Below are 12,936 nucleotides of genomic sequence, written 5' to 3'. Positions count from 1 at the left end.
CCAGGGATTGGCAGCCCTGGAACCCAGGCAAGGCATTTAGACCACACACCATAGCCCCTTGGACAGCTACTGCAGGCTTGCACATGGGTAAGACAAGTGCTGCATGGTTAGGAAAACACGACTAAAGGGAAGGGACAGGGAGGAAAGGAGCAGAAGACCAAAAGTAGGAGGTTTTACTAGTTGTTCCAGGTGAGGCAACAGGGTGCGAACCAGGAAGGTGATGGTAGGAACGGAAAAAAAGGATTAATTTGGGGAGGGGGGGGGCGCGGTTGTGCTGGTGTGTGACTCATATATTTAAAACTAGTTTTTTCCCTCAATTAAAACCTAAGAAATGGTCATTTGCAATCATTGTCAGAGAACTACATATGCGATGCTAAGGATTCTTAAGTTGATTGGGAGGTAAACTGTCATTATGATCAAACACATAAGAGGGCATAAAAATTCTAATGGCTGATAAAGTCATTTTTAAAGGAAGCTTTGATTAAGCTTAACAGAGGCTGGGAGAAAATAAGATTTTTGATATAAGTAAAAAAGAGACCATGATTGGTTGCAAGGTAATGAATATTTTTTGAAAATTTCTAAAATAATTAGTTGCTGATTTTAGCAAGGCAGTAATAATGACTTACATGATTAACAAACTAATTTTCTCTACTTTTGCAAATATACTTTTTATATCTACTTTTGCAGATCTATTTTTGCAACTTTTTTAAATGACTATTGCAAACCTATTATTCATCAAAAGTAATTTTTTTTTCTGCAAATGCACCTATGAGTAAAACTCTGAAGCATTAAGAGGTGACACACACTAAATCATCCATTTCTTGGTGTATATGCCAACTTTGTTTCTGTTCTCACTTAATACATTTTTATTGAAAATCTACTGTATAATAAGTACTGTGCTGGTGCTGGTTCTACAATGGAGAGAAAAAAAAAAGGTCTACCCACAAGAGTGCACACAGTATAATGGAAAAAATTAATTTAAAAAATCCAAATACATAATTTAAATTTTGAACATGTACTATGAAGGAAAATTACAGGGTGCTATGAGGGCTTATACAGAGAAGCTAAACCAAGCCTGGGTCTGGTAAGATGTTTTAAAGGAAAGTGTCTTTGAACTGAAATCTGTAAGGAAGTAGAGGAATGAAATAGGGGGAAAAAAAAAAGAAGAAGAGAGAGAGAACTAGAAGAAAAAACGTGCAGAGGGAAGGAATCACATATAAAATGAAAACATTCTCTAACCTGTTGAGTAATAGTGTCCCATGGTCCCTGCAGCAATCGCATCTTATAGCACTCATGAACTCCTTCCCAGATGTCCTTCAGAGCTAAAGGTCTTCCATCTGTGAAAGTAAAGACTGCCAGTTAGTAATTGATTGGACACGGTGGTGCTTAATGTCTATCTAAAACTACTGAAAGAATATTATAACTTAAAAAAAAAATCTTTACTTAGTATACATACTATTTATATATCAAAAGAGTACTATATGAATTACTATTTTCTTCCAGAGGGAAATTTAAATAATCAAACTTCTCTCTATCTAGCAGTAAAATTATCTGCTCACTTATTGCCTCTAGGAATTTGACAAAATAAATAAGATCCAAATGTGTTTTAGAGAAAACTGATAAATAGAAGCATCAGTAAAGAACCAGGTAGACAGACTCACATATTCACAAGGGTGTACTGTGGATACCTCTGAAGTCTTCATACTTCCTCTAATCCTTAAATCAGAGACCATCCACGTGCTTCCTTCACCCTCCTGTCGACTGACTATCTGTAATGTTCAAATCACTCTGTTGGGTACCATGAGGAATAGAAGGAAAGCACAGAATTTCTCCTAGTAAGGAGTGTTTCCCGACTAGGAAACTAGGACAAGTATATATCAGTAAATATTGATACTAAAATCAGTATTTGGTATTGATTGGTAGACTGGTCATAGCCAGAGGAAAACTGCAGTGGTGTTAACCCACTGTCTGCTGTTCGGGGTGGAGGGACTTGAGAAGGACTTGCCGTGAAGAAATCCGTAAAAGCTTTAGTGAACAATAATCCTCCTTTTCTTTGTTTAAGCAACTTCAGTTATTCACCTATATTCATAATCACCCAAATAATGTATTTTACGAAGAATAGTATGACACAAGTAAAGTGGAGAAATAGATATCTAGGTTCAGAAAAGAAAGCAGAAAGAAGGAATTACGATAAAACCACACACTGCTGAAAAGAAGGTGGTCTCAACATTAGAATTTATTGCCGTGCTGTGCTTAGTCGCTCAGTCGTGTCCGACTCTTTGTGACCCCATGGACTGCAGCCCACAAGGCTCCTCTGTGCATGAGGATTCTCCAGGCCAGAACACTGGAGTGGGTTGCCATGCCCTCCTCCAGGGGATCTTCCCCACCCAGGGATCAAACCCAGGTCTCCCACAATGTGGGTAGATTCTTTACAGACTAAGCCACCAGGGAAGCCCAAGAATACTGGAGTGGGTAACCCATCTCTTCTCCAGGCGATCTTCCCGACCCAGGAATTGAACCTGGGTCTCCTGCATTGTAGGTCGATTCGTTACCATCTGAGCTGCCAGGGAACCCTCAGAATTTAGTGCTACTTGGCTCATTTAGAGTCAACTGAGTCCTCAAGACTTACGGGTATGCTCTTTTCTTTAAGCAAGTAGACAATATCATTTAAAGAAAACTCATCAGCCTATTAGATCCAAAGAAGTATTCGGTCATTAGGTACAATACAACTTGGAGAAATAATCTACTCAAAAGCCCTCCGAATCAAAAGGTATTGCATTCAGATTTAGAGGCATAAGTACAGATGTGGAGTGTAGGGGAAGAGCAGGAGATCTGAAGTCCATGCTGAGTTTGAATCCTGGTGTTGGCACTTAATTCTCTATGTGACTGCAAGTTATTTTCTAATTAAAATATACTTAATTTACTCTTTTGCTTTTAACTTTACCTGAAAATGAGGATACTAATCCTTCTCAAATTCTATCCTTGTGAATGGCTTACATCAGTGAACACACCAGGACTGCGTCAGGCACATAACAATTTAGTATATATTAGGTATCTCCTCCTAGCCCCCATTGCACTATTCCAGTAATTCTCATAGCTTAGAGCTAAAAGATTCATTTATAGACCATTATTTCTTAAGAGTTTCCTCATGTTTCTATACCATGCACATTGTGTTTAATACAGCAATATACTAATACCATAGACAGAGCATTTCTCATGTTTGACCTGAAAAGTTGAACTTTTCCTCAACCTTTATTTTCAATAAATAGCAATAGAATATTTTGATACATTTTCAATAAGTATCTTCATCTTGGCATTTATCTGGCGGCAGGAGACCATTATCTTGTGATAAATAGTTTTATTCCATTGACATTTCCATGTCTGTAAAATGAACAAGATTTATTCATCCAATTAACATTTGAATGTCATGTTTAGCTACAAGTTTAAAACAAGCTGCCTTCTGTATCTGTGTTATATTGTTGTCTGAACACATTTACAGAGTAGGGCCAAACTTTAATCTTAAGCCCTACACGTCTTCAAAATATGCACGTGTGTGTGTGTATGTGTGTGTACTGATGCTAGGGAAACAGCATCTTAGGTATGTCAGTGTCAAATAGAAAACCAAATAATCAAATTATTAAAATCTGACATACTTTTAAAATAATTTTCAGATGTCAAAGTTAAAAGAATCAGTTGTAGAATAATAAAATGTTACAGCTGGTATAATTATTAATTTTAGATATAAGGTCTCAGGAAATATACATCTACCAAAATTATGGAGCCAGTTCATAACTCCCGTGGGGCTGGAACTCAGGACTCACAATTCCGTGCTCTTCCTGCTATTCCGTGCTGTCTCTGAGGGTAAAGACTGCCTTTGTCCTTTCACCACCGCAGTGCTGCTGTGCAGTTCTAAGTCGCACTCACAATTGCAAATGCGTTATATTTACTGAATAAATGATAAATGAGAGAATACTTTCCTTAACTTTATTTCCACTGAAACAGGGAATGGCTTCGCAGACCCACAGAAGAATGCTGGGTTTAAAATCTGTTAATCACTCCACCTGAGTGCAGGTGGGACCTGTGACTTGCTTCTAATCAATAGAATACAACAATGGTGATGGCTGTCACTCCTCTGACTATATTATATTATATAAGACAGTCTTAGAAGAGTACAGTGAGGGAGTAGCCAATAGCTATGTGTTGTGAGCTGCCTGTAGCGATCATAACTTGTAAGGAGCAGCAAACCATGAAAAAAAAGTCAATCACAGGCATTACAGATTCTCACTTTTCAGCCTCTAACTACACCTTTCTTGTTTCACCCTAGTACAAAGTTTTTCTTTCTTTCTTTTTTGCCCATAATAATTTGTTTTAATTTTAAAACTGAAAAATAAATTCTGATAATCAGTAATGATCTCAATTTTATCTCTCAAAATATTTCAGCCAACAATCTAAGGATGGGGTAAATGGTTTGGATATTACCACTGTCAAAAACTTGTATACTCTGCTGGAAACATTCGTGCAAAAAGCAAAAATCAGCAGCCTAGCAACATTGTGGAGAGACCCAAAACAAATGTTATAGAGTATTTTCACCAGATTTGATGCTAGAATTTGAGGGTGTCCTAAGTTTTCAGGCAACACCTAATTTAGAGAGAAAATTTAACACCTTAAATACAGGAATTAAAAAATGATCTCGTCTCCTTCCCACAGGAGGGGATATATGTATATTTAGAGCTGATTCATTTGGTTATACAGTACAAACCAACACAACACTGTAAAACAATTATTCTCCAATTAGAAATAAAAAGAGTTGGGAGAAAAAAATGATCTGGTCAACGTAGAATAATAGACAATTACAAGGAATAAAAAAATAAGTTCAAAACATCAAAAGAGGCATCATACTCCTTTACATATGGTTATAAGAATGCTACCTGCTTGCTGTGAAGGAAATAGTGTTTTTTTAAGTGAATGAATGTGACTGCATTCTCCAATGTGTTTATAAAATTGTTTTAAAGTACATGTATCAATGATGATCAAATAAATGCTTGTGCAAGCTGCTTTAACAAGAATGTCAATCTTTCCAGTTTCTGCTGACCATTTACACTACAGAAGATCTGATAATATAGCTGTGTCTCTCACACACAGATATGACAATAATGACTTAATCAAGTGTGACGTGGATTCTTTTCCCTAGGCCTTCATCATCAGTTTTCCCAGTCATAGCTCACACCTTCATGATCAAAGACATACACAAATTAGTTTGGTGATCTTTTACTCAAAAATAAAAATTTGACCTGATTAGCAATATCTTCAAAGCCATGACATATACAACTGATGTGAATAATATATTCTAATATGACTGTGGCTCTAATTATCCCACAACCAAAATGGAGCCTTCAGAAATCCCACCAAAATCACTGAAATGAGATAATCAAATACATTTTTAAAATCACATCATAAAAATAGACCTTAAATATGGCAGAAACATGAATAACTTTGTGATTTTGGATCCATCTGCCTATTTATGAAAACTGAAGACCCAAAACTTTAATTTAAAATTAAAATGTGGACATAAACAAATACTTGGTTAAACTCATGAAACACATTATTATGTGCCTTCATGTTCAGTTGAAGTTATCTTCAATCAAGAACTTTAAGCCCTGTTTAGAGGGCCTATTTTTTCTGTCTGGCCTTAGTCAGAGGAGACATAAGCATACTCAATCAACAACTCCTTGGTTTCAGACCCAAGATATTCGATAGCACCAATTTCAACATGCTTAGAAATCTCATTAATCACACTGAGCTGAGAAGCTCAGTAAAATCCCTTGCATACTTGAAAAATTGAAGTAGAAGCCAAAATAATTTCAGCAGCAACCTACAAAGTGAGCATGGTAAATTAAGGTCATTTATTTAACAAGTGTTTATTGGGTGCCTACTATGTGCCTCTCTCATCCAGAATGATATTACACATTTGAGCTAAAGGAATATTCTGTCAGCAACCTAAAATGTCAATGATAAAAAAGGAAGAGACTTTGGATGAAAAATAGAATAATTAAAAAGTACAATCTTTAGCAACTGCCAGTAGCATTTAATACTTTCATATAAAATCTCTCAATTGAATAATAACCTACATGTCAAGTAATCTATATATTACTCAAAATCTACAGCTTTCTAAATTACATTTCTCAGGGCTATTATTTTCATGAATCAAATAACATCATGAGATAGTTCACTAGCACCACCCAACTCCAGTACAACCATGCTGAAGCCACCTTTATCCTGTGGTGCATGCTTTCACTAAAATTTCAAAATTCCAAAAATAACATTAGAGAGAGTATAAATTATTTAGAGTAAATTTAGGAAAAATGTTCTGAATGTGGTCAGTAGAAATAAAATGGAAATGGTGGATTTTTCACAATGAAATTTGTCATTATTCAATGTATTGTCTTCAACAGGGCTTTGAAGGCTATAAAAATTCATGTCATTCTCCACAGTAAGGCAGAGATGATGCTCCATCAAAGGAGAAAATTCATTTTTGCTTCAGTGAGAAAATTATACTGTGATATGAAATGAGTGCTAATTGTTCATGTACATTCTTATCAGCTACTGTGCTAGCTAATTCTGTAATTTTTATTTATTCCTACATCTACTTTTTGCATTCTGAGTCTTTATTAGTCTCAAGAAATCTGAATGAAAATTTTAAAAAATATAGATTTTGGCAACTTCTCTTCAATGTTACTTAAATTTTGGTGCTGCTTTGTGCAGTAAAATTGGGAGTGGGGAGCTAAAGAGTTTGAATCTTAACTCCGTAATTTTATATGTACTCTAGAATAAATAAACCATCTAACCTCTCTGAGCACTCAGTTTGCATGTCTGCACATCAGGGTAATAGCAGCTCCTATATTACACTGTTATTGTGAAGATCAAGATACAGAACTCAGCTGGCATTACTGAAAGGTACTACATGCCAAGCCCCACTTTATATATTAGCTCACAAACCTCAAAACTCTATAATATAGGTATTATTATCTCAAATTTTTCTAGATGGTGAAAAAAAGGAAACAAAAAGTTCAGTAACTCCCACAAGATCACATAGTAAGAAGCAGAGCAAGGAATCAGAACCAAGCAGCTCCAGACCCTCCACTTTGTCCTGTACCAGGAGCTCTTTGTAAACTATAAAGTGGTACACACGTATTAGCTGTGGTATTGTTTTTGTTGTCATTAGTAGTCTCTACCAGCATTGCTTAACCTAAGACTATCTAGAATTTTGCCTTTCCTAGATTTTTTAATATGCCAGGCTTGCCCTTTCCCTCATCACTCCAGCCAGGGCTTCATCTGATCATCCAGCTCAAGATAATCTCTGGCCTCTGAGCCCTGGTGGCAACTTTCTCTCCATCTTTATTGGATATAATGGATACTTAGCATTGTGTAAGTTTAAGATATGCAATGTGATGACTTGATATATGTATATTTTGGAAAATGGTTACCACAATAAAGTTAGTTAACACATCCATCTTCTCACATATTTATAATTTGTGTGTATGTGTGTAGTTAGAACATTTCAAATCTACTCTTAGTAATTCTCAAGTATAAAATACAGTATTGTTAACTATGGAGAAGGCAATGGCACCCCACTCTAGTACTGTTGCCCGGAAAATCCCATGGATGGAGGAGCCTGGTAGGCTGCAGTCCATGGGGTCGCTAAGAGTCAGACACGACTGAGCAACTTCACTTTCACTTTCCACTTTCCACTTTCATGCATTGGAGAAGGAAATGGCAACCCACTCCAGTGTTCTTGCCTGGAGAATCCCATGGACGGAGAAGCCTGGTAGGCTGCAGTCCATGGGGTCGCACAGAGTCAGACACGACTGAAGCGACTTAGCAGCAGCAGCAGCAGCAGCATTGTTAACTATAGTCATCAAGCTCCTCATTCAGTTCAGTTCAATTCAGTCGCTCAGTCATGTCCGACTCTGCAACCCCATGAACTGTAGCACGCCAGGCCTCCCTGTCCATCACCAACTCCCGGAGTTCACCCAAACTCATGTCCATTGAGTCGGTGATGTCATCCAGCCATCTCATCCTCTGTCATCCCCTTCTCCTCCTGCCCCCACTCCCTCCCAGCATCAGAGTCTTTTCCAATGAGTCAACTCTTTGCATGAAGTGGCCAAAGTACTGGAGTTTCAGCTTTAGCATCATTCCTTCCAAAGAACACCCAGGGCTGATCTCCTTTAGAATAGACTGGTTGGATCTCCTTGAAGTTCAAGGGACTCTTAAGAGTCTTCTCCAACACATCAGTTCAAAAGCATTAATTCTTTGGTGCTCAGCTTTCTTCACAGTCCAACTCTCACATCCATACACGACTACTGGAAAAACCATAGCCTTGACTAGACGGACCTTTGTTTGCAAAGTAATGTCTCTGCTTTTTAGATCCCCAGAACTTATTCATCTTATATCTGAAAATCTGTTATGTAACCTTTAACCAACATGTTCTCATTTCTCCCACCTCCCACCTAGCTTCTTTCAACCACTAACCTATTCTATGCCTGGTGACAATTTTCTTTTTACCTCTCTTATGGCCGTTAACATATTCTACTTGTTACAGTAAATTTCAAATTTGTCTTGTTTCTCTCAGTAGACTGTAAGCTCCTTGAGGGCATAAATCATCCCTGATTCCTTTATTCATCTCTGCATTCCAGGAACATTTTCTTGCCTTATGCATAAATATTTTCCAATGCTTGGACAGATGGATGTTCAACATTATTTCTAGAGCAATTTACCACAATTATTACTAAGAATAAAGACTGATGATTAAAAAGTCATCAAGAAAATACTTAGTATTTTATTATAATAAAATCTTATAAAATTACAATAAAATCTTATAAAATTTACAATAAAATATTTAGTATTTTATTACAATAAAATCTATAGTATTAAGTAGATGAAGATAGAGTGGATATTTGATTTTTCACCATCCAAACATAGTTCCTATTTGGGAGATAAATTCCGAAATAAGCAGTAGGCAGAATCCCATTCTGTACCACTAAACCAAAGAGAGGCAGACATTCCCTCATCTTGTCACTTTTGCCTTCAGTTAACTCTATGATCTACCCTTCCAGTAAATCTTTTTCTGCTTATCATGGTCGGGGTCAGTTAATTGCAACTAAGTATACTTTACTAATATAGTCTAGATAAGTGATTTATATAAGTATTGCTTAATATTTATCATTATTTAGCCCCAGTGTTCTAAATGTCATACATTTGTCTAGTAATTTCACATGGAAAATGAATGTAAGACATCTTTCAGTTACATGAGAAAGTTTATGTATGTTACAATCCATTTTTATGAGGAATATGCCCAACAGCACAATAGAAGAGTAATTTGGGGTCACCTTAAACTGTTCACATTCTGTGTTAAGAATTTACATTAATGCAGATGATGTTATAACCTCTCATTTAAATTAAGTTAAACACTTAACCTAGAAGAAGTACACACAAGACTTTCTTGAGGAATCACTGTTTTCAGAAAATGTCCCAAGGGAAGCAACACTGGGTCTACAAGATACCCGAGACACCAACTGTGAGATATAACTACTCATCAGAACTCTGAAGACCATATCACCAGATGCATATCTACATTAGGTCTGCTGGTTCTAAAGCAGAAAATACTTTCAATCCTATCCAAAGTGTTCTGAGATTTTGATTTTAACCTCCTGCTCTGGCATACCAGTACTCAGCATTTTGGACTCCTGGCTCTCTCAAATCTCAGAACCCCCCAGAACATGGACCAGTTAACACCAGTAGCAGCACCTTGACGACCCATCCAGCTTGATCTCCTTCCCATGGAGAACACAGTCTCCACCTTCTCAGCAGAGCACCTGATATATGCACTTGAAGAACTCCACTTTGACAACTTTAAAGAAGGAGAAAATCAGTATACTAGTTTCCAGTTAGGCAGCCATTTTCCTCAGCATATTTTTTAAATAGGCTAATGAATTTTTATGCTGTGCACACAGAAGGCACTCATGTACATTTTAATGGATGTTTCAAACAGGGCTTGTCTTATCAAGAGTAAGTAGACAAAACACATTATGGGACACAGCACATTTATTTGTTCAGGAAAGCTTTAGTATAGCCTTTTACAGGTAAGAAAATAAATTTATCTGCCTTTTCATGTCTTCTTCCTGGCCTCTGAATCCACATAAAATCTGTTACTTTGTATACATGATGCTTTGCACTAACATAGGTTAGAATAAACCTTTTAGCAAATTAGGTGTCCCTCTAGTTTTGTTTCCCCTTTCTTTAACATGGTTTAAAATCAGACCTGATTTTTCAGTGGGATTCTATCCCCATCATGTGTTTTACCCCAGCATCCTGTTTATACCTTAAATCCCCATAATGTTTCAAACATTCACCTGGTTCAACAAACAATCCTCATTAAATTCCCTCTGTCATTTAAACTTTTCAAAAAGTTTGAATATATTTATATTAGTTAAATAATTAATTTTTATTTGTAATTAAGAAAAATAACTTTCATTGTTTGCTCTTCACATTACCCCTAGAATCTCTTTTTAATGCACTAAAAGTCATGTTCCATTGCATAATTATGAACATTCTTAAAAATTCTCTATATTCAAATAAGACTCTAAATCTGCCAAGTCATTTTCTATTTTCATGATGGTGATTAACTGGAATCACTTTTGCCTTAATTTCTCTAATCTACCTATCTTTTCTGTTTAACAAGCAGCCTTAATTCTCACTCTACTGGAAGGGTAATTTTTTTTCCTGAAAATATGTTCTTTCCAGTTCATTTTCTCTAAGAGATGATTTAAATTTTTCTTTAAAAAAATTTGCAACAACAACACTAAAAAGTCAAAATTCCTTTTCCCAAAATTTCATTCTTCGTAATTTCTTCTCAACCTTCATTAATTCTCTTTCTGTTTTACTCAGTCATAGTTTCTGTTCTAGAAAAATCCCTCCCTTGATCTCATTCACTTTTGCTCAATCTCTTTCACTTCTCATTTCACTTCTCACTTCATTTCTTTCTCATAGCCTCCAAACCCATTCCATCATCTCTTCCATAATGTGACTTAACATATCTTTCCAACCATCTTGAACACTTTGAAGTAGAGATTTTCCTCAAACCAGCTTCTCACTATTCCCCAAACAGGCCATGCCTTCCAGCCCTACAGCTCGACACTCACCCACCTCCCTTTCCCTAGTACTTTTCCCAGCCTCTTCAGAAAAGCCAGTCTGTAGCATTTCCTTGAAAATTGTTGGATCAGGGCTATGGATATTTTATTTTTATTCTCCAGCTTCCTCCAACCCTCATCTTTCCTGTTTTCCTGTCATTTTCTTCTACACAGTCCAAAGACTCCCTCTCGCTCCGCACCAGGGACAAACCTCTTCTTCCTCCTCCCTGATGATGTAAACACTGCTCTAATTCCAATCTTTTCTTTATTCTTTTGAGCTGGCCTTTATCTTGGTTTGGTTACGCTGCTTTTAAGAGTGAATTATTCTTTGACTATTTGAACATAGTTTAGGCATATAACAAGTAGGTAAATTTTCTATATGAAATATCAGGGTTACATTTTTAATTCTCTACTCTTATTCCCTAGACCAATAATAAAACGGATCCTGAGAAAGAACAGACATTCAGTTGCTGAATGGAAGAAATGTTTCCTTCCCTATTCCAAAGCTGCCCTTCTAACTAACTAAAGAAATATGTCAATGGTTCCCAAGAAGAACTCATATGTCAGCACCAAAGAAATAAATATTCTGAAAATGAGAAGAACCACTTGGTGTACTTCTCAATAGAGATTGAGAACAAAAGAAAAGAAGAGAGACAGGGAAGAAATTAATCAGAATTCAAGCTGAAATAAATATAGAAATCTGTAGTTGTAACGAAAGGGAAAACTAGGTAAGCTTAGGAGTCTGGTGAAGCCCAAAGCTATTACGTATATGCCCAAGATTTACAACACATTTCTAACACTTGCCATCAACTTCTGACCAAAGCCAAGCCCCCACAAAGGGAAAACTGGGACATAAAAAGGTGTTGGAATGAACAGTACTTAGAAGCCTTTTGCACAGTACAAATAATTCTTTAACACAGTGTGCTTTAAAATAGTTGGAGGAGAAAAGCAGCCACTTGAAGACATCAGTGCTTTGTGAGAATGGACTTCATAGTCAATAAAGCACCATTTTAGGGTAGGCTATTTATTAGTATCAATGCCTGAGAGAAGTGCAATGACCTCTCACCCACTACTGCGGAGCAAATGGTATTAAGCGTGCCCCACCACCTCTCCCAAACCTAAAATGGCAAGAGTGGCTGGGGAAAAAAGAGCACTGGGAAGGACATTTTCTCTCTTAATTTAATTCATTAAACCCTCAGCAACTGAACTCCTATAAGCCCAAGTAGTAGAAAAGAGAGGTGCCCAGAAACAGAATTCTGCACCACCTTGGCTGTATGCCTTCAGGGATACAATGCAAATGTGTGTTTACAGAAGCAGAACAGCTCCCCAGCTAGTGCAAATGCTCACCTTTGAGTCCTCAGGACTTTCCACTTTCCTTAGCAAACCATTCCTGCAGTCTCTAGGAAGCATCAAACTAAAGAGTAAAGATACAGAGATGGCTTGGGTTCTGAGTTTGCTGGAGACAAGTGCATTACTCCCTTCCATATAACTCATCAGAAAAGTTCAAATAAGACACCATCATAAGGTTTCAAGGTTTCCATCTTTGGACTGTATGCAGAAATGGTTAGAAATTCCATCTCATTGGTTCATTCAATAAATAGTTGCTGTCATTGTGCCACAGTTAATACTATGGGTATTAAAATTAGTAAGACAAAGAATATATATGTCATATAAGTATTACACACCCACACACATCTATGAATAAAGCTTATCACTCTGTAGGCTGAGTATTCACTATTAATTTCCTTTC

At 36.7% G+C, this 12,936-nt stretch overlaps 1 protein-coding gene across 3 annotated transcripts in view; it reads right to left on the bottom strand.

Annotated features, from left to right (window-relative positions):
* ATG10 (autophagy related 10) overlaps positions 1 to 12,936 on the bottom strand; it is a 275,884-nt gene that overhangs the window by 84,033 nt on the left and 178,915 nt on the right. For all 3 annotated transcript variants that reach the window (XM_070373075.1, XM_005903763.2, XM_070373076.1), the window contains one exon: positions 1,240 to 1,337. In XM_070373075.1, coding sequence (XP_070229176.1) covers positions 1,240 to 1,337 — 98 coding nt within the window. The remainder of the gene's footprint in view (positions 1 to 1,239; positions 1,338 to 12,936) is intronic.

This window comes from Bos mutus, chromosome 7, assembly GCF_027580195.1.
Source record: "Bos mutus isolate GX-2022 chromosome 7, NWIPB_WYAK_1.1, whole genome shotgun sequence".
NCBI lineage: Eukaryota > Metazoa > Chordata > Mammalia > Artiodactyla > Bovidae > Bos > Bos mutus.
This window is presented reverse-complemented; position numbering and strand designations above follow the sequence as displayed.